Source organism: Bubalus bubalis, chromosome 5 (genome assembly GCF_019923935.1).
Source record: "Bubalus bubalis isolate 160015118507 breed Murrah chromosome 5, NDDB_SH_1, whole genome shotgun sequence".
Lineage (NCBI taxonomy): Eukaryota > Metazoa > Chordata > Mammalia > Artiodactyla > Bovidae > Bubalus > Bubalus bubalis.
The window spans coordinates 57021356-57044986 of record NC_059161.1 but is presented as its reverse complement, the minus strand read 5'-3'; the positions used below and the strand labels follow the sequence as shown (position 1 = coordinate 57044986).

The 23631-nt window shown below is 44.3% G+C and overlaps 1 protein-coding gene across 2 annotated transcripts in view; it reads left to right on the top strand.

Moving 5' to 3' along the window:
* Positions 1-23631, top strand: part of MTARC2 (mitochondrial amidoxime reducing component 2) — a 43814-nt gene that overhangs the window by 12988 nt on the left and 7195 nt on the right. For both annotated transcript variants that reach the window (XM_044943170.1, XM_006080636.3), the window contains exons 2-7: positions 179-352; positions 8362-8524; positions 9802-9942; positions 19592-19653; positions 19742-19813; positions 20921-21059. In XM_044943170.1, the coding sequence (XP_044799105.1) occupies positions 179-352; positions 8362-8524; positions 9802-9942; positions 19592-19653; positions 19742-19813; positions 20921-21047 (739 nt within the window). In that variant the 3' untranslated portion in view covers positions 21048-21059. The remainder of the gene's footprint in view (positions 1-178; positions 353-8361; positions 8525-9801; positions 9943-19591; positions 19654-19741; positions 19814-20920; positions 21060-23631) is intronic.

Genomic DNA, 23631 nt, shown 5'->3' with positions numbered 1-23631 from the left:
AGTTCCCTGACTAGGGATCGAACCCAGGTCTTTTGCATTAGGAGCTTGAAGTCTCAGCCTCTGGACCACCAGGGAAGTCCCCTAGAGGGAGGGTTTTGATGAAATAGAAAGCTAGAGGGGAGCTTTGGAGTGGGTGGCAAAGGCTTTTCTGAGTGTGCCCTTGTTTGTTTCTTGGCAGGTTTTGGCTGGTGATAAAGGAAGATGGACACATGGTGACTGGCCGGCAGGAACCTCAGCTTGTGCTGGTCTCCATCATCTATGAGGACGATTGCCTGATCCTCAGGGCTCCAGGCATGGACCAGCTGGTTTTGCCGACCAAACTGCATTCTTCAAACAAGCTCCATGACTGCAGGTGCTCTGCTCTGGGGCTCCGGGGACCTGGGCCAGGACTCATTTCCATTTAGGCTCTTCCCTGTGCTCCACTTTGCTACACTTTGTACAGTAGATGATGAGACTGGTAAAGGAAATATTTAAGAGAAGTCTAGTCTATTTTGGGATCAAGCCAGTGGTCAAGTGTGAGTGCTTGATCACATTTGTGAAATAGAAATAGATCACACAGTGAAATAGAATACTGCATTAAGGATATTTAGATTTGCTTTCATCAGATATGGCAAGACATGCAGACACAGAAATGACTGTCATGATGTTTTTTTTTATATTCACACATGCCTAGAAACCAGAGGCCCATGCCATGTAGGACCACATGGGGAAATACCAGGGTCTGCCAGGAGGCAGAGAGGGCAGAGGAAACTGCAAGACTCCTTATTCTGGTTTCTGCAGGCTCTGGGAAAATTGGCCCTGGGGCACAGGGGCTGTCCTTGGTTGTCTGGTATCTGACACTGGTGATTAGAGCCGGGGAAGGTGGCCAGAGTGTAAAATGCCACAGGGGAGGTGGTTGGAGTGAGGACTTTGGATTGGCTGGTTTGCATATGAAAGCCCAGTGTTTCACTATCTCTCTGAATTAGTTAGCCCTGGAAGGGGGAGTTCCTTCAGCGTCACCAAGTCCCAAGATATCAAAGCATCAAAAATAGAAAAAGTAATACGAATATAGAGAGGATACAGAGGGCCAGTCTTTAGGGTTTGTCTCCTTTTGTTCAAGTAGCAGGGACTTCTATTCAGAATTGCCAGGCAGACAAGGGCATTCATTAGTGGAGATGTTCCCGCCTGTATCTCTGGGTTGAATGATATGGATGCTGAGGCTTTTCCTGCTGACTCTTGTGGCCCCTGAGGTCTGAGATTGAGACTAAGGCATCAGGAGGTATGAGATTTGACCTCTGGCCAGACATGCACCTCAAGCCTGGGCTTCCTTTCAGTCTGTGGGACCCTTGCAGGGCCATCCAGTTGCATGACTTTTCAAGGTCTTATCCTGTGCTAGCAGGGCGTCCTAGAGGCTTAGACACTTGTCATGGGTGCTCCCTTTGTAACCACCTGAGAATTCTCAGCATGTGGAAATTGGAGAGTCTTGGAATGCTCCCTGTACCCTCATGGTGTGCTTTTATTAGCAAAGTGTCTGAACTGAAACCCATCACTCCAGGTTCTAGAGTTTTGAAAGCCTGAAGCAATCATTCATTGACTACAGTATTTCAGTTAATTATCTCAGTAAGTTTATGAGGCAGATATCAGTACACTTTACAAATGAGGAGACCAAGCTCAGAAAAAGTAAAGGAGATTCCTTAACAGAACCATAGGGATGGGGATGCAGTGTCATGGATTTGATTAACTTTCATTGTTAGTTTCTTTAACCAGCTTTCCCTATTCACCTTATGTGGTGTTATTTTATTTTTTGAGAGTGATTGTAGAGCAGTAGGGCTTCTTAATTATCATGATTTATGAACGATTGATGTCTAAAAAGTCCAAAATTATTTTCAGGTGTGAGAAAGAAATGACTTAAAACCTGGACAGTCCAATAGAAGTTTTTTTTTTTTTTTTCCTTTATAACTAAAGTAATAGTTTGCTTTGAAGAAGAAATTTCTCCAGCTGGGTTTCATTCCATTATGAGATATATTGACCACTGACAATATCATATAATTAAATGTTTGATATGTGAGGAATCTACATAAAGTATGGAAATGAAAGTCGCTCAGTCATGTCCGACTCTTTGTGACCCCATGGACTACACAGTCCGTGGAATTCTTCAGGCCTGAATACTGGAGTGGGTAGCCTTTCCCTTCTCCAGGGGATCTTCCCAACCCAGGGATTTGAACCCAGGTCTCCAGCATTGCAGGTGGATTCTTTACGAGCTGAGCCACAAGGAAAGCCCAAGAATACTGGAGTGGGTAACCTAACCCTTCTCCAGCAGATCTTCCCAACCCAGAAATGGAACCAGGGTCTCCTTCCTGCATTGCAGGCGGATTCTTTACCAACTGAGCTATCAGGGAAGCCCCACATAAAGTATATGTAAGTTATAAAACATAATACTGAAACAAACACCTGTAGCACCATATCCAACTTAGGAAACACAACATGAATGGATTTATTTCAAGTACCTTCATGATGTCCTGCCCCTCAGAGAAACCAGGGTCCTGAATTTCTTTTTCTCCTGGTTCCTGCTACTCTCCTTTTTATATATGGATGTGCTCCTAGATAATATATGGTTAAGTTTTGCTTCAAGTTTATAAAATGTCATTACACAATATGTATTCTTCTGTAGCTGCCTGTTCTTTTCAACGTTATAAGATTCATCTGTGGCTTGTGGCTGGAAGCTATAGTTGAGTTTTTTCACTGCTGTGTAGTTTCCACTGTATGACTTTGCTATAACTTCTTTATGCTCTTCTCCATTAACTCATGTCATTTTGCAGTTTTTTTTCTAATATGAAAAATGTCCTAAGAACGTTTTTGTACATATCTTTAATTCTTTAGAGCATGAGCTTAGGAGTAGAATTACTGAGTCATTGGGTATCTGCATGTTAATTTTGATAAGGAAATACCTAATCGGTTCCCAAAATTGTACCAATTTATACCTCACCAGAGTAAGGGTTCATTGCCTCATGTCCTCATCAATTAGATTTGTTACCAGTCCTCATCATCTGGCTTTTCTTATATTTTTAATTCTGCAAGTATCTTTAAAATGAATTAGGTGGTATCTCTTTGTAGTTTTAATTTGCATTTCTAGGCATTCCATTAAAATCTGGAGGCTAAATATTTTTTCTTTATAGTTGTTGGTTCCTTGTGTTCTTTTTGTCTATGAAATTATTTTTTATGTTTCATGCCCAAGTTTTCCCAATTGATGGGGAGTTCTTTAGGTTGGATCTGTACAAATCTTTGGTCAATTATAAGAGATGCAAAATCCTGCTTTGTGATTTTTTTAATCTTTTTTATGGTATCTTCTGAAAAATAGACATTTAAAATTTTATGATATTCAAAGTAATTAACCTTTTGAGGGGGAATTAGCCCTTTTTTATGTGTCTTAAGAAATATACTCTATTCCAAAGTTATAAAAAATTCTCCTACTATTCTTTTTCTAAAACTATTGAAGTTTTGCCTTTCTTACTTATGTTTTTGCATCTAAAGTTTATTTATTTATTTTTTTATTGTTGATTTTTGATGGTGATTTGAGGTAGAAATTCAATTTGATTTTCTTATACAGTTATCAAGTGTTCCAGTATTTTATTGAACAATCGTTTGTTTCCCAGTGATCTATAATGCCACCTGCATTGTGGCATCTTAAGATCTTTTGCTATCGCTAAAGTAATGCCTGACTCTTGCAACCCCATGGACTGCAGCCCGCCAGGCTCCTTTGTCCATGGGATTTTCCAGGCAAGAATACTGGAGTGGGTTGCTATTTCCATGTCCAGGGGATCTTCCCTACCCAGGGATTGAATCTGCATCTCCTGCTTCTTTACCACTGAGCCACTTGCTTCTTTAGGAAGTGTCAGTTATTTTCTGAGCTCTCTCTCCTTTGCACTGGATTCTGTTTCCATTCCTGATCCTATCCGTCACTGTCTTAATTTCTTTAACTTTATATCTTGATATCGAGTAAGATGAGTCTCATTATTTTATCTTCCAAGTGTCTTGACTATCCTTGGACTAAACACTTTTATTTTTTAATCAATGGACGTTGTTATTGTTTTTATTTTATTTTTTTGGCCTCACTGTGTGGAAGGCAGGATCTTGGTTCTCCAAACAGGGATTGAACCCATTCCCACTGTAGTAGAAGTGCAGAGTCCCAACCTCTGGACTGCCAGGGAATTTCCTCCTACAAATTTTAGAATCAGCTTGTCAAATTCCATGTAAAATCCTTTTGGGATTTTGATTGGAATTGCATTGAATTTGAGGCTCCATTTAGAGAAAATTGAAATGAATTTATTTATTTATTTTAAGAGTGCCTGATTCATAGCAGGCCCTTAAATAAATGATGTCTCACATAGTTATCATCTTTATTGTCCATAGCCTCTCTATCCATGATTGTGTTATCTTTTCTCCCTTATTTGTGTCATTTTATTTCTTTAACAAAATTTCATAATTTTCTCTATAATAGAATTGTACATCTCTTGTTAGATTGAGTCCTAGACATCTGATCTCTTTGTCCTATTTTAAGTGACGACAATTAAAATTCTTTTCTATTTACATTTGATAGTTTTTATCCTTTATCATTGGTGAAACTTTCCAGTAAAACTGCCTAGATTTTCTTTGTAAAACTCCATTCAAGCTTTTATGTCTTCTCAAATATTTTTAGTGAGTTATTTTGCTTTATGAATTAGTAGATCACTAACCTTGTTGTTGTTCAGTCGCTCAGTCGTGTCCAACTCTTTGTGACCCCAGGGACTGCAGCATGCCAGGCTTCCCTGTCTTTCACTACCTCCCAGAGTTTGCTCAAACTCATGTCCATTGAGTCAGGGATGCCATCCAACCATCTCATCCTCTGTTGTCCCCTTTTCCTCCTGCCTTCAACCTTTCCCAGCATCAGAGTCTTTTCTAACGAGTTGGCTCTTTGCATCAAGTGACCAAAGTATTCGGGCTTCAGCTTCAGCATCAGTCCTTCCGATGAATATTCAGAGTTGTTTTCCTTCAACCCTGAACTAAATTAGATTACTAACTAATGTAGTTCTGTTATGCTCACTCAGGGAGATGTGGTTCTTTTCTGTGGGGTGGTGATGATAGAACATTTCATTTAGAAATATGGAAGAAAAGTGAACTTTTCATAAAATTCGGAGAGAATTGCAGGAGGTGGGATGACAGAAGGGTAGAGTCTGAAGCAGGGAGGGGAGGGAGGAAGGATCAGTTGGGGGTAACTTTCAGGGGCACTGGATAATCAGTCTTCCCCTGTCCTGCTGGGTGCTCTCTGCTTCTCATAGAGCCCGCACTAGGCTCACTGGAGTGGGTGGAAGTGTGTGCACTTATGCAGGAGGGCTGTCCTGAAGGGGGTTGAAGGAAGCACTCAGCCCGGGGAGCAGATCTGTACGGAGTAGTAGACTGGTGGAGGAGAGTTTTAGGGGAAAAGCTAAAGGCGGTGAGGGAGAGGACCATGAGAGGACCATGGGGTTGGAGCAGGGGTTAGTCAGAGTCCGAACAGTGGCTCCAAGAAGAGGGTTTAGAGAGAAGGCAAAGGTCCAAGAAACTTCAGAAGAACTGCCTGGAGATTTGACAGTAGGTGGGGTGAGTCTAGCCATCAGACAAGGTCTGTGGGCCTCGGGGAGCATCTCACGGTCCACCTCGGATTCCCTCACATCCATCACCCCAGGGGCCTTCAGACTGGAGGAGGCACTTACAAGGAAGCAGACACCTCCCATGGTACCGGAGGGCTGGGATCCCTTTAAGGGAGTCAGTTTCCAGATCCTTGAATCTTATAGGTTCTCTCTCCAGCTGTGATATTACCTGCAGGGGGCAAATTCTCTTCTCCACCTCTCCTTGGCACAGAGGAAAGGCTTGCCCATCCCTAGTCTTGGTAGAGAGCACAGCCCTGGGAGGGAAAAACCTGTGGGGCCCAGACAATAAAAGAATACTGGTATTGCTAAAGGAGAATCTTTCTAATGATGGGAGTAAAGTCATTGCACAAGATGGTGATTCAAAGTCTTTGTCCTACACTAAAATGAAGGCCCATCTTGTCAAATTGTTGCTGATAAATTATTAAAAACACTTTTAATGAATGATTACTAAATGCCAAAGATCACAGAAGGATTCAAAGGATGAGTGGAATTATTATAAATCGGCTTCTTTCATTCCATCTATGAAGACAGTGAATCCTAAGAGTTCTCATCATAAGAAAAAAGGACCTTAAAAAAATATGAGATGAGGACTGCTAACTAAACTTGTAATCATTTCACAATACATGTAAGTCAAGTCATTATGCTCTATACCCTGAACTTATGCAGTGCTGTATGCCAATTATGTTTCAAGAAAACTAGGAAAACATTTTTTTTTCCCTTTGGCTGCCCCAGGTGGCATGTGAAACTCTCTCAACCGGGGTTGGAACCCATGCCTCCTACAGCAGAAGCATGGCATCTTAACCACTGGACCACTGGGGGAGTCCTAGACTGGGAAAAAATTTGAAAATAATTTTTAAAATGTGGGCCAGAAAAGAAGTCCTTCAGTTCAGTTCAGTTCAGTTGCTCAGTCATGTCCGACTCTGCGACCCCCTGAACCACAGCACACCAGGCCTCCCTGTCCATCACCAACTCCCGGAGTTCACCCAAACCCATGTCCATTGAGTCGGAGATGCCATCCAACCATCTCATCCTCTGTCGTCCCCTTCTCCCCCTGCCCTCAATCTTTCCCAGCATCAGGGTCTTTTCAAATGAATCAGCTCTTCCCATCAGGTGGCCAAAGTATTCGAGTTTCAGCTTCAACATCAGTCCTTCCAATGAACACCCAGGACTTAATCATGTATTATTAAAAATAGTTTTTAAAAATAGCTATCAAACTTCCCTGGCATTTGAATTCCATTGCATGCTTTTAAAAGCATAATTTTATTTTATTTTAATATAATTTATATGTATTTATAATATTAAGATATGGCATATAAATTATGATATAATTTTACTTTAAATGTTAATATTTACAATTCAACGGAAATTTAATCTTTCATAATAAATTAAACTTATAAAAAATACAGATGTACCTAGAGAAAATCATACTAAGTAAAGTAAGTCAGACAGTTCAGTCGCTCAGTTGTGTCCGACTCTTTGTGACCCTGTGAGCTGCAGACAGAGGAAGACAAATATTATATGCTATCACATATATGTGAAATCTAACATATAATACAAATGAATCTATATACAAAACAGAAACAGAAACACAGACATAGAAAACAAACTTATTGTTTCCCAAGGGGAAAGTGAAGGAGAGAGGGAAGAATTAAGAGCCTGAGATGAACAGATATGAACTACAGTACATAAAATAGATAAGCAACAAGAATTTGCTGTATAAAACAGGGATACACAGAGTGCATGCCTGCTCAGTCATGTCTGACTCTTTGTGACCCCCTGGACTGTAGCCCGTCAGGCTTCTCTGTCTATGGGCTTATCCAGGTGACAAGACTGAATTGGGTTGCCATTTCCTCCTCCATGGGATTTTCCTTACCCAGGGATTGAATCCCTGCATTGGCAGGCGGATTCTTTATGGCTACTTGGGAAGCCCATAAAACAGGGAACTATATTCAATATCTTGTATAACTTGTAGTGGAAAATAACCTGAAAAAGTATATATATAACTCAATCATTTATATCTGAAACTAACACAATATTGTCAGTCAACTATATTTCAGTTAAAAAAAAAAGAAGAAACATTTACATGTCAACTTGCAATTCTGTGAGGGGTACATAGCTTTTTTTAGAGGGGGGAGGTATATAGCTTTTATCTTTTGAGGCCGCTCAAGCAAAAAATCCTTGAAGACCACTTCATCATCTGGTGGAACCTGTGTCCACCTTGTGAAGCAGGTAACATATTATTATTTCCAATTGGTAACTGAGACGGAAGGTCAGAGGAGTTTAATGATTTGCTAAAAGTCATAAGATTAGAAAGGGCAGAATTCCAGTTTGAACCAGGTCTACCAGACTCCAAGTTCAGGGCATCTCTACCACACCATGGTCCCTCTCCCTTTCTGAAGCATCCTAAATCCTTGTGACTCAAAGTGTGGTCTGTGGACCAGCAGCCTAGGCATCCTGAAGCTTGTTAGGAATGCAGAGCATCAGGCTCCAGCCCAGCCTCTTGAAACAAAATCGGTATTTCAGCTTGTAACTGTGTGAGTTGTGAGCATCTGACGGGTTCTTCCCTGCTCCCTCCACTCTGCTTCTGCCCAGTTTTGGCCCACGGACCACTCACTGGTCTCCCAAGATAGTCAGATCCCAGCAGCCCAGCTCTTCCACCTTGACCCCACCACTCAGTGTGTTGAGGTATGAACGTAACCCCCTGTGACCTTTCCAGGGTGTTTGGTCTTGACATCCAGGGCAGGGACTGTGGCGACGAGGCTGCTCAGTGGTTCACCAGCTTCTTGAAAACGGACGCTTTCAGGCTGGTTCAGTTTGAAAAGAACATGAAGGCAAGAGCGTCAAATGAAATTTTCCCTTCTTTGGACAAGAATTACCAGGTGAGCTTGCGGGGAGCTGCCCTTCCCTTCCGGCTTCCTTCTGGGCCCACAAAGAGCCTCCCTTGGGGCCCCAGTTAGGAAGGACTGATGCTGAAGCTGAAGCTCCAATCCTTTGGCCACCTGATTCGAAGAACTGACTCATTGGAAAAGACCCTGATGCTGGGAAAGGTTGAAGGCAGGAGGAGAAGGGGATGACAGAGGATGCTTGGATGGCATCACCAACTTGCTGGATATGAGTTTGAGCAAGCTCCGGGAGCTGGTGATGGGACAGGGAAGCCTGGTGTGCTGCAGTCCGTGGGGTTGCAAGGAGCAGGACATGACTGAGCGACTGAACTGAACAGAACTAAGGGGTGACCCAGTGGGCTTCTGAGGGCGCTACCTGGACAGGTGTCGAGGACAGAGAAGATGAGCTGGCAGGCCAAACTGAGGTTTATGTGCTTATGTGCTCAGTCATTCAGTCATGTCCAACTCTTTGTGACTCCATGGACTGTAGCCCATCAGGCTCCTCTGTCCATGCTGCTGCTAAGTCACTTCAGTCGTGCCTGACTCTGTGTGACCCCATGAGGTTTTCTAAATCCAGGTCTTCTAAAATCACAGAAGCAGAGTTTATCCAAGTCCACCCTTCACAGTCAGTAAGGTGTGATCATTTCTGGTGTTTAAAAGGCACCTCACCTCCCCTGAGTCATCTACAGCCCCCAAACCAAAGGCTTTGATTCTGCAGTGAGATGAGGCTCAAAATCAATTTCAGGGTGTCTCTCCCCACGATCCCTGAACTACAAGCTCCTTGAATGCAGGGGGTTTTATCTGCTGTATTCATGCTATTTCCCCTCCTAGAACAGTGTCTGATGCATAGGTGGTGCTTAATAAATGCACAGGAGTGAATGGTGCAACTAAAGGAAACCAGGGCTAGAGCAGAGCTGATTGGCAGCGGACCCTTCCCCTGTCTGGTGATGGTGGTGGTGATGTGGCAGGGGCTCCTGGGCGGGAGTGAGGAGCAAGAAATGGGGCTGCAGGGTAGCATTGGCCCTGCTGCTTTCTGTGTGTGGACAGGGAGCCCCATCTGCGTCCCCGGGGTGGGGGTGGGGCCTGGGGGCAGGAACCCTGCTCCGGCACTGATCCGGCCGTTTCCAAGCCCATGGAGTCACCTCTCCCTCCTGAACACAGCTCACCCCTTCTGCACTCTGGTGGGTCGGCTTCTGGGCTTCACCTAGCTTGGCAGCTGGCCTGAGCCCGTTCCACGGGCAGCAAGGCCTGACGGTGCTGTGTCCTTGGCGCAGGTGGCCTACCCGGACTGCAGCCCCGTCATGATCCTGTCGGAAGCCTCCCTGGCCGATCTGAATACCAGGATGGAGAAGAAAGTGAAAATAAACAATTTCAGGCCAAATATCGTGGTGACAGGCTGCAGTGCTTTTGAGGAGGTAAGCGGCTCTCTGCTTTTATGCATAATGTCTAGAGGTGCCCCCGCTGCTACTGCTGCTGCTGCTAAGTCGCTTCAGTCGTGTCCGACTCTGTGTGACCCCATAGACCGCAGCCCACTAGGCTCCTCTGTCCCTGAGATTCTCCAGGCAAGGATACTGGAGTGGGTTGCCATTTCCTTCTCCAATGCATGAAAGTGAAAAGTCAACGTGAAGTCGCTTAGTCGTGCCTGACTCTTAGCGACCCCATGGACTGCAGCCTACCAGGCTCCTCTGTCCATGGGATTTTCCAGGCAAGAGTACTGGAGTGGGGTGCCATTGCCTTCTCCAAGAGGTGCCCCCGAGTCAGCGCCAAGTCAGACTCTCCGAGGATGGCCAGGTTGGTGGTTTGAGAGATTCGCATGCATCTTGCGTGGAGTGGTTCACTTATTGCTGCTGCTATCTCCTCGCTGGCCTCAAGGGGGGCGCTGCTCACCCTTTACTGCTCAGGCCCCAAAGCCAGCAATTGGAACTCCCAAATTGTAGCAAGTCTGGGTCTAGACTGGGACTTTTCTGGTGGATCAGCGATAAAGAATTCTCCTGCAATGCAGGAGAGGCAGGTTTCATCTCTGGGTGGGGAAGATCCCCTGGAGAAAAAAATTGCAACTCTCTCTAGTATTCTTGCCTGGGAAATTACTTGGACAGAGAAGCCTGGTAGGCTACAGTCCATGGGGTTGCAAAGAGTCAGATTGAGCAACTAAACAACAACAATGGAACTAGGCTAAAGTGTATTGATAATCATAGCTCAGAGATAGCTACAGGGAAAAAAATGAAGAGAACAGCCTATTTTTGTACCTGTACCATCCAGGAGCACAGAAAGATTTGAGACTTCTGAAAGGTCCAGACCCCAAAGTGGAGGCCAGGAGGATACAGGAGATTACTTGTAAACCCCAACCTGGAGACATGTCACTCTGTGGCCTGAATTATCTCCCAGAGGACTCATATGCTCTGCTATGTGGTTGAAACTAGAAATTTCCACCCTCCAAAGACTCAGCCCCTTTTAGCCCTAAAAGGACAACCACATCAGCTCTTTGTACCTGTGACTTGTATGTGAAATATATATAGTGTATGTTGCTCTGTAATAACAAGTACTAGGAATCCTATTAAACATCGGGATTATATTATAAAGCTTAACTTTATAAGCACTGGAAATAACAGCAACCATTCGTTCATTGTTTACTGGGTGCCAGACACAGAATCAATGGATGGCATCATGCAAATTACTCTATTTGTTCCTTAGGACAGTGCTGTGAAGTCTGTACTATTTTCTCCTTTTTATAAGGGAACAGAAGCTTGCAGGTGTTACACAACTTGTTAGGCATGGAAGTAGTGGCTTTGGATTAGAACCCAGGACTTACAGCTCCAGCTTCTGAGGAGTGGAGATGTTGATTCCAATCGAGAGATCCCAAGAAGCTAATTTTTAGAGGATCTTAAGTACCTTCTCAATTCTTTGCTCCCTTGGTTGACCCCTGAATCCTTTTGTGTGAGTAAAATGTGCCCCATTTGCTGGTAAATGTTGTTCTTTAGGATAAACCTTTGCACGGAGGCTAGTATAATCCTCGCACATGAAGATACTTCATTTGATAATGAAAGCAATAACTAGGGTATACAGAAGTTGTCTACTTGTTGATATTATCCTGTTGTTTGTTATCTAATATCTTGAATCCCTCTCTACATTTGTTAAACAAATTTTTAATTGATTTTAATTAAATTTTTTAATTAAAAATGATTTTTTTTAATTGACTGGCACTGTGGCCCATAATAAGAATCCTGGATACAGAGATGAAAGGATACAGACCCTGCCCTTCAGAATTTCCTGATAGGGGAGGAATGACTGGGAGGCAATGGCAGGCCAGCATGAGGAGAGCTTTAATGCACGTACTTATCAGGGGCCAAGGATGCTTAGAAGTGCCTACACCTGCCTGGAGAAGGGAGGTGTGGGAGCGGAGAGGGGTCAGATCAAGCTCCCCAGGAGCTGTGCTGTGAAGTGTGTTGTTGTGTGTGCTGGTGAGGGGGAGTGAGGGTCACGGTGGGTAAAGGAGGCCACCAGTTAGAAGGCCTAAAAGCAGCACAGGCTGTTACATCAAGGGTGCCTGGGGTCATTTCAGAATCACAAGGACGCTGCAGGTAGAGGAGAAGTGGCATGAGGTGGCTGGACCTGGAGCTTGCTAGAGGCTACCATGCTGAGGAGGTTGAATTTTATTTTTTATAAATTAAAAAATCTTTTTTTGGGGCAGCACTAGATCTTCATTGTGGCAAAGGGCTTTCTCTAGTTGTAGCACACAGGCTTAGTTGCTCCATAGCATGTGGATCTTAGTTCCCAGAACCAGAGATTGAACCCGTGTCCTCTGCATCACAACGTGGACTCATAACCACTAGACTACCAGGGAAGTCCCAGGAGTTTAGATTTTATATTGTGGATAAGGAAGAGTTGGTAATGATTTTGAATGAGGAAGTAATTATTATTTTCACAGACCCAACAAATATGACCAAACTGCATGATACTGCGAGCTGCACGATTTTACCCTGGGCAGCTCTCTAGAAAGTGCTTGGAAAGTTAGGGAAACTGAGGCAGAAACATCCGTGCCATGCTTCGTCCCCAGAGGGAGATCAGCCCGCCTTACCTGAAACCTGGGTCAGAATTACAATCGGGCCCGTGACTGTGTTGGCAGCACCATCCTGGGTGACTCTCGTGCAAACAGTGCCCAGGAAAGTGCTGACTTAGGAGGGGAGAGGGGCAAGGGTGACAGAAGGGGTGGGAGGAATAGGAGTGCTGACATTCTCTGGGCATCAGCTGCCTGATGGAAGAGACTTGTTTTTCTCCCCAGGAATAACCCAGATTTGGTGTGACCTGAAGTGGATACAATTTGAGGGGGCTTTTTAAGAAAAGAAAATAACAAAACCAAGATTAAGTGCAGGGTCTCAAAAGGGTCCAGAGCTTGAGGCTCAAGCCTCTCCAGAGACATTCCCAGTAAACCCGCCTATTTCTCCCCTGTTCTGGTTTTTCTGTGCTGATGGATAGAGGGTGCAGAAGTTCAGAGTCATTAGATACTTGTTAAACACAGAATGAAATGAGACTCAGTATTAATAATGCTGAAGACTGATCAGAAATTAGTCCATGAAGCAAAAATTCTTGCACAGGACTCCTGTAAAACTGGCCCATTCTTTGCTGAGACACTTTCCTTTAGGGAATACAATTTTTCTTGATTTGTCTCCACTAAAGATATTAATTTTAGTATAAGATCTTGAACCAGAGGAAGAAGAAGAAAAGATACTCCCATTCCTGGCTAAAGAATTTTTGCTTTTCTGTAACTTGCCAACTAAGAATTTTTGGGTCACCTCTAACTTGTCAAACTGAACCGACAGCTGATGTAAGCCTAATTATATTTGCTTAGGCAATTTGAGTGGGTGGAGCCTTGTTTTTTTTAGCTTAAAAAATGTTAAGTGACCTTGTATTCCAAAGTCCATTTGTTGTTTTTTTCCTGCATTGTGATAGGCTTACAGAAATAGTACATAAGGAAGAGTATTCTTATTTGAATAGAAGAGTCCTTTGGAAATGCATATTAAAAAAAATCTTTACTATAAAATGATGCTAATGGGATTGATTTATTCTCCTTTAAATGAAAAAGCCCAAGAGTTAAGGGCCTGATGCACTCACCTGTCTACCTGGCACCACCTATAACCCTTCCAGTTAGCAGGACTCTGTTAAATATTAATGTAAAATGAAAATGCACTTAAATATTTCATAGACCAACTAATAATAAACATACAGCAAACCTAAGCATAGTTCAAAAATTCAGGCCATTATTTATTGCAAAATCATAGAGCAATAGGAGGATGCATTGTGCAACATTTACTCTTTGGGACCCAAAGCACTTTGTACTTTTTCTATGTAATTCAGAATATTAAGCAGATTTTTTTTAAAAGCAGTTTCCTTTGGGCCGGTGTTGTATGCTTGAATTCTGGGAATGTGGAGCAATGAAGTTTAAAAAATAATAAAACTGGGACTTCCCTGGTGGTCCAGTGGTTAGGAATCCGCCTTGTAATGCAGGGGACACGGGTTGGATCCCTGCTTGGGGAACTAAGATCCTTACATGCCCTGGGACAACTGATCCCGCGTACCACAACTAGAGCATCTGTGAGCCGCACCGAAAGATCTCCCATGATACACAGAAGATCTGAGTGCTGCAGCTGGGACCCTACACAGCCAAATAAATAAATATACAAATAAATACTTAAATAAAATAATAAAATTGACCAGTGCTTCTTATCTCAGTGACCATTTCCCATCTATTTCTAGCCCCCCATATATAGCCTCCCCTGGTATCAGCATCACTCACTTGGCATTTTTTAACCAAGGATGAATCTATACTGACATCATAATCACCCAAAGTCCATAGCTGGCCTTAGGGTTCACTCTTGGTATTGTATGCATATGGTCGACTACAGGGGCTCCCCTCATCACTTTATGGCATGCCTTTCAAATAGGGGTCTCTGTTCTCCTCCAGGGAGCTTTTATGACATCCCCACTTTGCTAGGGGACCTCGAAGGACCTCAGGGAAATTAGTCCTGATTTAGAAAAGCCAACATGATGAGCACAAGGGAGACACAAATTCTGGATGGAGGAGCAGTCAGACATTCATGTTCCTCAAGAAGTTGTCGATGGTGTTACTGCCTTTACTTAAGGAGATCTCCTTATACCTTTGTTTTTTGATTGCATCTCGGTAGCTTGAACTATTTGCCACAAAGATTTTGAGGGGCTGAGAAAGAGGGGCAGAAGTATGTGAACCCAGAGCCTAGAGAGCTTCAGCTCCTCTTTTGCTGCTGTGTAGTCGCTCAGTCGGAGAAGGCAATGGCACCCCACTCCAGTACTCTTGCCTGGAAAATCCCATGGATGGAGGAGCCTGGAAGGCTGCAGCCATGGGGTCGCTAAGAGTTGGACACGACTGAGCGACTTCACTTTCACTTTTCACTTTCATGCATTGGAGAAGGAAATGGCAACCCACTCCAGTGTTCTTGCCTGGAGAATCTCAGGGACGGGGGAGCCTGGTGGGCTGCTGTCTATGGGGTCGCACAGAGTCGGACACGACTGAAGCGACTTAGCAGCAGCAGCAGCAGTCACTCGGTCGTGTCCAATTCTTTGCGACCCCATGGACTGTAGCCCTCCGGGCTCCTCTGTCCATGGGATTTCCCCAGGCAAGAATACTGGAGTGGGTTGCCATTTCTTTCTCCAGGGGATCTTCCGCATCCAGGGCTTGAACCTGTGTCTCTTTACCACTGAGTCACCTGGGAAGCCCGTTAAGAGCAGATTAAATGTCTTGTAAACTAGGAAATCTAACTGAAATTTTCAGGCTTCTCGCTTTATATGATAATCACGAGGTCGGCTTTACACAGCTATGTGGCTTTGATATATGAAATTCATCAGCACTTGTAAAAAGAAATGGAACGGAGAGGTACTTGGGAAGCTGAGGAGAGCTGGCAGGGTTCTGCACTGGCTGCCCGTTGGGCTTGCATGCCTGTGCCCACAGCGCCCTCGTGTGGCGAAGTGCGTCTAGTCTTGTTAGCTCCTTCCAGGCCCGGGCGCCAGAGACCCGTCACTTCCAGATACGGGAGCTGTGTTATTGGTCACACCCTCTGGGAGGTCACGGTTCTTCAGGAGGCGAGCCAGGCGCTCTGACCGTCTTGCAGTGTTGCATTTGAACATTGCTCGTCAAAAGTCCTGGCTAGAATCTAGAGATTCCGTTTTACATGACTTGACTTAACGACTGAACAACAGCAACAAAGGATTTTATATGATGTGGCCTTGCCTTTTACAAGTTATTACATAGTTCATCCTTCAATTAGTTGTTTGAAACTCAGAGTTTATTTCCACTGTTGACTTAAAAAATAGTCACAACCTAGGAGCAGAGAATTATGTTTTATTCGGTGGGAATTTTTAGGACTTCAGACCCCAGAGACAGCATCTCAAGTGACCCTGAGGGAACTGCTCCTAGGAGACAGGGGTGGGGGTGCGGGTGGGGGTGGGTGGGAGGTGTGTGTTCAAGTTGTATAGAAGTTTTCGATAAATGTCAGGTAGTCTGAACATGGAAAAATTATTGTTAATGAAGGGAGACCAGGTATCTCAGGTGGCCATAGCAGTAAGGAACCCACCTGCCGGTGCAGGGGATATAAGTGACGCGGGTTCGATCCCTGGGTTGGGAAGATCCCCTGCAGGAGGAAATGGCAACCGACTCCAGTATTCTTGCCTGGAGAATCCCATGGGCAGAGAAGCTTGGTGGGCTACAGTCCATGGGGTTGCAAAGAGTAGGACAAGACTGAGCGACTAACACATACACACACATAAACACACACAGATACCTCAAGTTAAGGAATTTATCCTTTTTTCTACATATGGGAAGATACAAGATTCTGGGCTCATAGAAATCATTCCTTTCAAATGCATCTCGGCTCTCCGGGGCCAGCATCCTGTGTTTCTCACCTCCCAGTCTCCCATCCCAACCCCCTCCCCTTTACCCCCCCCCTCCCCCCGCCCCCACTCTTCCCAGCTGCTGAATGCTGAGCGGGGGAGTGGCTGATGGCTGCTTGATGGCAGGTATTGTTTCTCCTGGGCGCCCTCTGGGCTCAGGAATTCGCGTTTGGAGGGGTGGTGGCTGTGACATCCTTGTTCTTTGATACGGCAGGAAACACTTCATTTCTTACCTCACAGAGGTTCATAAATGACAGTTGGGAACCCCAGGCATCCACAGAAATCCCCTTACCTCAGTCATATCCCACAGAGATTTCCCACTTGGGAAGACCCAGTAGGCACTGGACTTCCTTTGTGCATTTGCTAAGTCTCCCCAGTAGGCCCGGGGTGGGGAAGGGGTGGTCTAGTGTTCCCTGAAAGAGGTCCCTAGCATGATCACAGCCTGGCCATCAGCAGGGGAGGGGGACGTTACCTGCGAGGCCCCATTCCCCCCTCTGCCCTGCCTCCTGCAGGGGTGGACTGGTCTCCTCCCCTTGTCTCCAGGGCCAGTGAGCCACCAGCTGAGAGGACTGGATGCCCCACTGCCTCACTTGGAGGCTGGATTTCTCACCAAATCCTCAGACCCATGATCTCCAAAAGCTCACTTGGTATGAGATCAGGAAACACATTTTCAAGGCACATTGCACATGGCTCACAGTCTGGGTTTTATGGTGACGGGATTAGTTTCCGGGTTGTCTTTAGCCAATCATTCTGACTCAGAGGCCTTGCTGGTGGCGCACGCCTTGTTCAGCCAAGATGGATGCCAGAGAGGAGGATTCTGGGAGGTGGTCGGACATGCGGTGTCTCCTTTTGACCTTTCTTGAACTCTTCCGGTTGGTGGTGGCTTATTAGTTTTGTGTTCCTTACCAGGACCTCCTGTCCTAAAACAACTCGTGCAAATGATTAGCATGGTGCCTGGCCAGGGTGCGCGATTTTAGTCAGTGTGCTTCCCCTAACGTGTCTAGTTATAGACGCTATTGGTGTGGGGAGCCTAGAGTGAGGCCCTATCCCCTGATGCCCCCCATGTCTCCCTTGGGGCTTTGACAAAGGATTGGCTTGTGAAATTCAGGCTTTACAGATGGCTTTCCTGTTAGCAAGAGAGGCCTGTAATATATCCTTCTCATATATATGTGTGTGTGTGTGTGTGTGTGTGTGTGTGTGTGTAAATGCATATATGTATGTGTATATATATGTTTGTTTATGGGCTTACCTTGTGGCCCAGCTGGTAAAGAATCCGCCTGCAATTCGGGAAACCTGGGTTCGATCCCTGGGTTGGGAAGATCCCCTGGAGAAGGGAAAAGCTACCCACTCTAGTATTCTGGCCTGGAGAATTCCATGGACTGTCTTTAGTCCATGGGCTTGCAAAGAGTCAGACACAACTGAGTGACTTTCACTTTCATATATGTATATATACTGTAATTAACACAACCTCCATATTTATGTGTTTATATGTATATATGTATATTTGTGTACGTGTGTACAGATAGGTAGGTATATAGATGTATGTGCGTGCCCAGTCATGTCTGATTCTGCAATCCTGTGATCTGTAGTCCACCAGGCTTCTCTGTCCATGGAAAATTCTCCATGCAGGAATACTGGAGTGGCTAACCATTTTCTACTCCAGGTGGTATCAGTTCAGTTCAATCGGTCAGTTGTGTCCAACTCTTTGTGACCCCATGGACTGCAGCATGCCAGGCCTCCCTGTCCATCATCAACTCCCAAATATGAAAGGCCAAAAAAATGATACATGCAAAAGAAAAAGAGAAACACAAGCTGACTCCTGTCATAATCATTCCACTCAGTGTGAATCTTCAGTTCAGTTCAGTCCCTCAATTGTGTTCAACTCTTTGCGACCCCCTGGACTGCAGCACCACAGGTTTCCCTGTCCATCACCAACTCCCAGAGTTTACTCAAACTCAAGTCCACTGAGCCGGTGATGCCATCCAACCATCTCATCCTCTGTCATCCCCTTCTCCTCTGGCCTTCAATCTTTCCCAGCATCAGGGTCTTTTCCAGTGAGACAGTTGTTTGCATCAGGTGGCCAAAGTACTGGAGTTTCAGCTTCAACATCAGTCCTTCCAATGAATATTCAGGACTGATCTCCTTTAGGATGGACTGGTTGGATCTCCTTGCAGTCCAAGGGACTCTCAAGAGTCTTCTCCAACACCACAGTTCAAAAGCATCAATTCTTCGGCGCTCAGCTTTCTTTATAGTCCAACTCTCACAACCATATACGACTACTGGAAAACCCATAGCTTTACTAGACAGACTTATACCAGGTGGTATAGACATGGGGATAGTTAAAAGCTGGGTGGTTAAAAGCTCTCCTTCAGAATCAGAAAAGTTTTCAAACCTAGCTGCTGTGACGCTGAAAATATTTTGTAAACTTTCTCTGCCTCTGTATCTTTGTGTAAAAATGGGACCATATTAAGTCCTCCCCCAGTCATGAGGTTTGAAGGAAATCCCAAGGCAGAATTGGCCAGACCTACCACGGTTTAAGATCGGGAAAACAAGGCAGGGCGGTTGGCTGAGGCTGGTCAGGACCAGCGGTGGTGCTGAATGGGTGCATCTTAGAACCGACTTCTCTTGGGCCATGTCCCACTCATCAAAGAACCATCAGATTGTAACTTGGCTTCCATTGCAGCTTAGCAAAAGGAAAGAGTGGGCAGTCGTGTAAGCTTTCCACTTCTCATTATACATCATTAACTTTACCTGGAATTGCTTGATGGTTCTCATGGCAAACTGGCCCCTGGAGATGTATTTTGTTGTGTTGATAGAGGAAGGCTTCTGAGGCCCAGTCAAGAACTGCGTCCTGGAACTTCCTTGTCCATCCAGTGGTTAACACCCATGCTTCCATGACAGGGGGCGAGGGCTTGATCCCTGGTTGGGGAACTAAGATTTTATGTGCTGCGTGATGCAGCCAAAAAAAAAAAACAACAAAAAAACAACTCTGCATCCCACACCCTCCCTCCTTTGAGTCCTTTCTGGGGTACTTTGAGGCATCCTCTTGTACTCTGTTCTTCAGCTTCATAGGACCAGCCGAAGAATAAACTGGAATAAGGCTGGATGGAGCCTTAATTTAAAAGATACCATCTCCTTTTCTCCTAGGACACTTGGGATGAACTTCTCATTGGCAATGTAGAAATGAAAAAGATTTTGGCTTGCCCCAGGTAAGGATTCTTGTGAGCCTGGACCTCTGGTGTGTGGCAGGGTCATTGGTTCTTAACTGTGCCCTGACCCTTCATTATTGTGTGACAGGTGCATTATGACCACGGTGGACCCAGATACTGGAGTGATTGACAGGAAGGAGCCACTCGAAACCCTGAAGAGGTAGAACGTCTATGTGTCTGGTGTATTTTTATATTATCCCCAGCCTCGAAGTACTTATGGCTACAGGTGCCCTGTCTGGGCACCTTTGTGCCTTCTGGTTCTTTGTGTCTGTTATTAATGTCAGTGAGTATTTGTTGCCTCCTTTTTTTTTTTTTTTTCTAGATGACTCTTGTAGTGTTTTAGACAAATTTTCAATTGTATGATTCCACATTTTGAAATTTTCATCTCTCTGACTTCAGTTTTTAATAACCTTTACACATCTATTTCCAAATTAAGACCTTGTTTGCAACTCTCATTTATTTTTTAGAATCAGTAGCAGGAGGATGAGAATAATTGAGTTGTATAATAAAATAGTTGAAAAGGGGAATGAAATGAGTTGTCTAAGTTTGTTTATTCAAGAGCTTCTTTTGTGTTAGGGTGTTTTGTTACTTACAGAATTTTGGCCGACTTTTGTTCTCAATATAGAATGTATTTTTAAACTTAAATTAACTTTTTCTGGAAGTTGTATTCTATTCTGTTTCCCTTTCCTCTGTTTTTTGTGTGTTTCTAATGGATTTAAGTTCCAGAGGAGATTACTTCTTAAAGCCTTCAGATTGGCAATTCTATTTTGTTTTTTATTTTTAAGACCCAGTGAAGTGATTATTTTTTCTTTAGACAAGCCTTTAAAAAAATTAACTTCAGTGACAGCCCAGTCCACCTGCCAACAGCACCTCTGTCTTCAGTTTTTTCAAAGATCCCAGGCTTGGACTTATAACCGTGGAGGGGCAGAAAGCCTGGAGTTCAGGGCAGGTCCGCTGTGAGATTGTATGAGCACTGATTTCCCATGTTTGTGAAGCTGAAGGTATGCATGCAAAGTATTTTAAGTGACACATACAAGTTTTTCATTGGGACTTCAAACTGAAGCCACAGAAAAATTGTTTAGACTCTCAGGATATTCTAGAAAAACCAGGTTTATTTGCCGTTCGACTTACCCAGACTTCTCTGTCCACATTTTAGAAAAGGTTTGCTCGTTATTTATAGAGAAGCTGAGCATGGAAGCTGAATTCCATTGAGAGCACCTAGATTATTCCCTTCTTGTGCCTGAGGGTGAATTTTTGCTTCTTTCAGTTACCGCCTGTGTGATCCTTCTGAGAAGTCAATTTACAAGTCGTCCCCACTGTTTGGAATCTATTACTCGGTGGAAAAAATTGGAAGCCTGAAAGTTGGTGACCCCGTGTACCAGATGGTGCAGTGACAGAACCACCAGGTAAAGGGCAGTCTTTGCTTCAGGAGTGCAGTGCCTTGAAGCCTGGGCCACATTTTCTTGGATGGAGATGTTTTTCTATTCTGCTGCTGTAACTCCTGGGAGAATGAGCAGTTTCTGTTCTTATCTTTGGAGCTGGAAAATGCCCTTTATTTATTTGTTTTGAAGAACTTTTCCTTTTAAAAATATTTATTTATTTATTTGGCTGTACCAGATCTTAGTTGCAGCACGCAGGATCTTCTTTGATCTCTGTTGCAGCCTGCAGGATCTTTCGTTGTGGCATGTGGGATCTAGTTCCCTGACCAGGGATTGAACTCCCTGCCCCCCGCACTGGGAGTGTGGAGTCTTAACCACTGGGCCACCAGGGGGGCCCTTGACCTTTGTTTTTATTCCCTTCAGCAATCAGCGTTCCTCCTCCCTCCCAGTTCCCCAGCCAGTTATATACAATGTGGATGCAGGAGCCCCAGCAGAAAGACAGGTTTGGGTCCTGGTTTGTTCGGGAATATCATGAAGAAATAAGTAAGTGAATGATTCTCCAGAGTTTTAGATTTGTTTTTTCTGTCTCTGATAGAAAAGTGAAGGGGAAATACATAGACTATTCAAAGTCAACTTGGGGAAAATATGTTAAATCAAATGATTTTTATCAAATGTAGTTAAAAAATATGATATAAGGTTTGAAAAAAGTCAGTGCAACAGGGCAGGGTGCCTGGATTCTGAATCTCAAGAAATAAAAGGGTGTTTTAACCTTGAGTTCATCAGGTCAAATAAAATTCAGACTCCTGGAGCAAAATGCCTACCCCCTAAATTATAGGAATGGGGAAGTCAGTCAGAAGACTTCAAACTGAAGTTTATAAGTAACTCTCCTCACAATATCCAGAACCCTGATTTTAAAGTCACTTCATCTCCAAAACTCTTGAGTAGCTTTCTTTCTAATCCTGGTCTGGCTTTCTCACCTTCTGGCCTGCCCATCCTTCAGGACCCATGGCAAGACCATCTGGACTGAGCCTTAAGTAGATTTGGATATGTAACCCTAGCAGGCCCCTTTCCCACCTTGGTTGAGTTGTTTGATGCCTCTTAGCCTCATTGCCCTTATCTGCAAAGTGGGAATAATAGTAGTAGTCGCAAAAACGACCAATAATTTTGAAAGTTAATTTGTATGAAGTTGCAGCATTGCCTGCAAAGTGGTCCATGAATAAGAGCTATGATCTTTCTTGTCATCACACCAACAAGTCCTCCATGTAAGGCCCAGTGTCAGATGCCGTACTGAATGTAAAGATGCTAGAGGCTGGACAAAAAAGAAACTTCTACTGGTGATGGTCAGGCATGTACATAACCATATTTCATCTTTCATATGATATTATACATACATGTTACGTATTTCTTCAGTTCTACAATGCCTGTTTTCCCCACATTTTAAAACCTCTGAGATCATAAAACCTCTTATAACATTTTAAAGTCTTTTATTTTTTTAATAAAAAATTGTATTTGATTGTGCTGGGTCTTAGTTGTGGCATGAGACATCTTCGATCTTTGTTGCAGCATGCAAACTCTTAGTTATGATATCAGTTCGGTTCAGTTCAGTCGCTCAGTCTTGTCCAACTCTTTGTGACCCCCTGGACTGTAGCACCCCAGGCCTCCCTGTCCATCACCAACTCCCGGAGTTCACCCAAACCCATGTCCATTGAGTCGGAGATGCCATCCAACCATCTCATCCTCTGTCTTCCCCTTCTCCTCCTGCCCTCAATCTTTCCCAGCATCAGGGTCTTTTCCAATGAGTCAGCTCTTCACATCAGGTGGCCAAAGTATTGGAGTTTCAGCTTCAACATCAGTCCTTCCAATGAACACCCAGGACTGATTTCCTTTAGGATGGACTGGTTGGGTCTCCTTGCAGTCCAAGGGACTCTCAAGAGTCTTCTCCAACACCACAGTTCAAAAGCATCAATTCTTCAGCACTCAGCTTTCTTTATAGTCCAAGTCTCATAGGATCTAATTCCCTAACCAGGGATCGAACCTGGGCCCCCTGCATTGAGTGCTTGGAGTCTTAGCCACTGGACAGCTAGAGAAGTCCCTCAAGATGTCTTTTAGAAAAACCTTAATGTGCACAAAATAATGGTGTTATCCTAGGATTGATGTATCTTGGATTCAATCAAGTAAAGTAAATACTACAGAAAATCTTGTGAAATTCCCAAGTACCTACCATTTCTAAAAGCATCTGGGGAAGTGGACTCAAGCCTGAGTCATCTAACTTGACCTGATTATGTATCCCTGCTGGTCAGGCCACCATTAACTGCACCTGGATTGATGCCTGAGCCAACATCTTTCACATGTTTTCTGCATTTGAAGAAACCAGTGGTCTCAGGGGTACCTTAGCAAATAGGGGTCCACTGTGTTCAGTTCAGTCACTCAGTCATGTCCAACTATTTGCCACCCCATGGACTGCAGCACGCTAGGCTTCCCTGTGCATCACAAACACCTGGACTTTGCTCAAACTCATGCCCATCAAGTCGATGATGCCATCCAACCATCTCATCCTCTGTCGCCCCCGTCTCTTCCTGCCTCAGTCTTTCCCAGCATC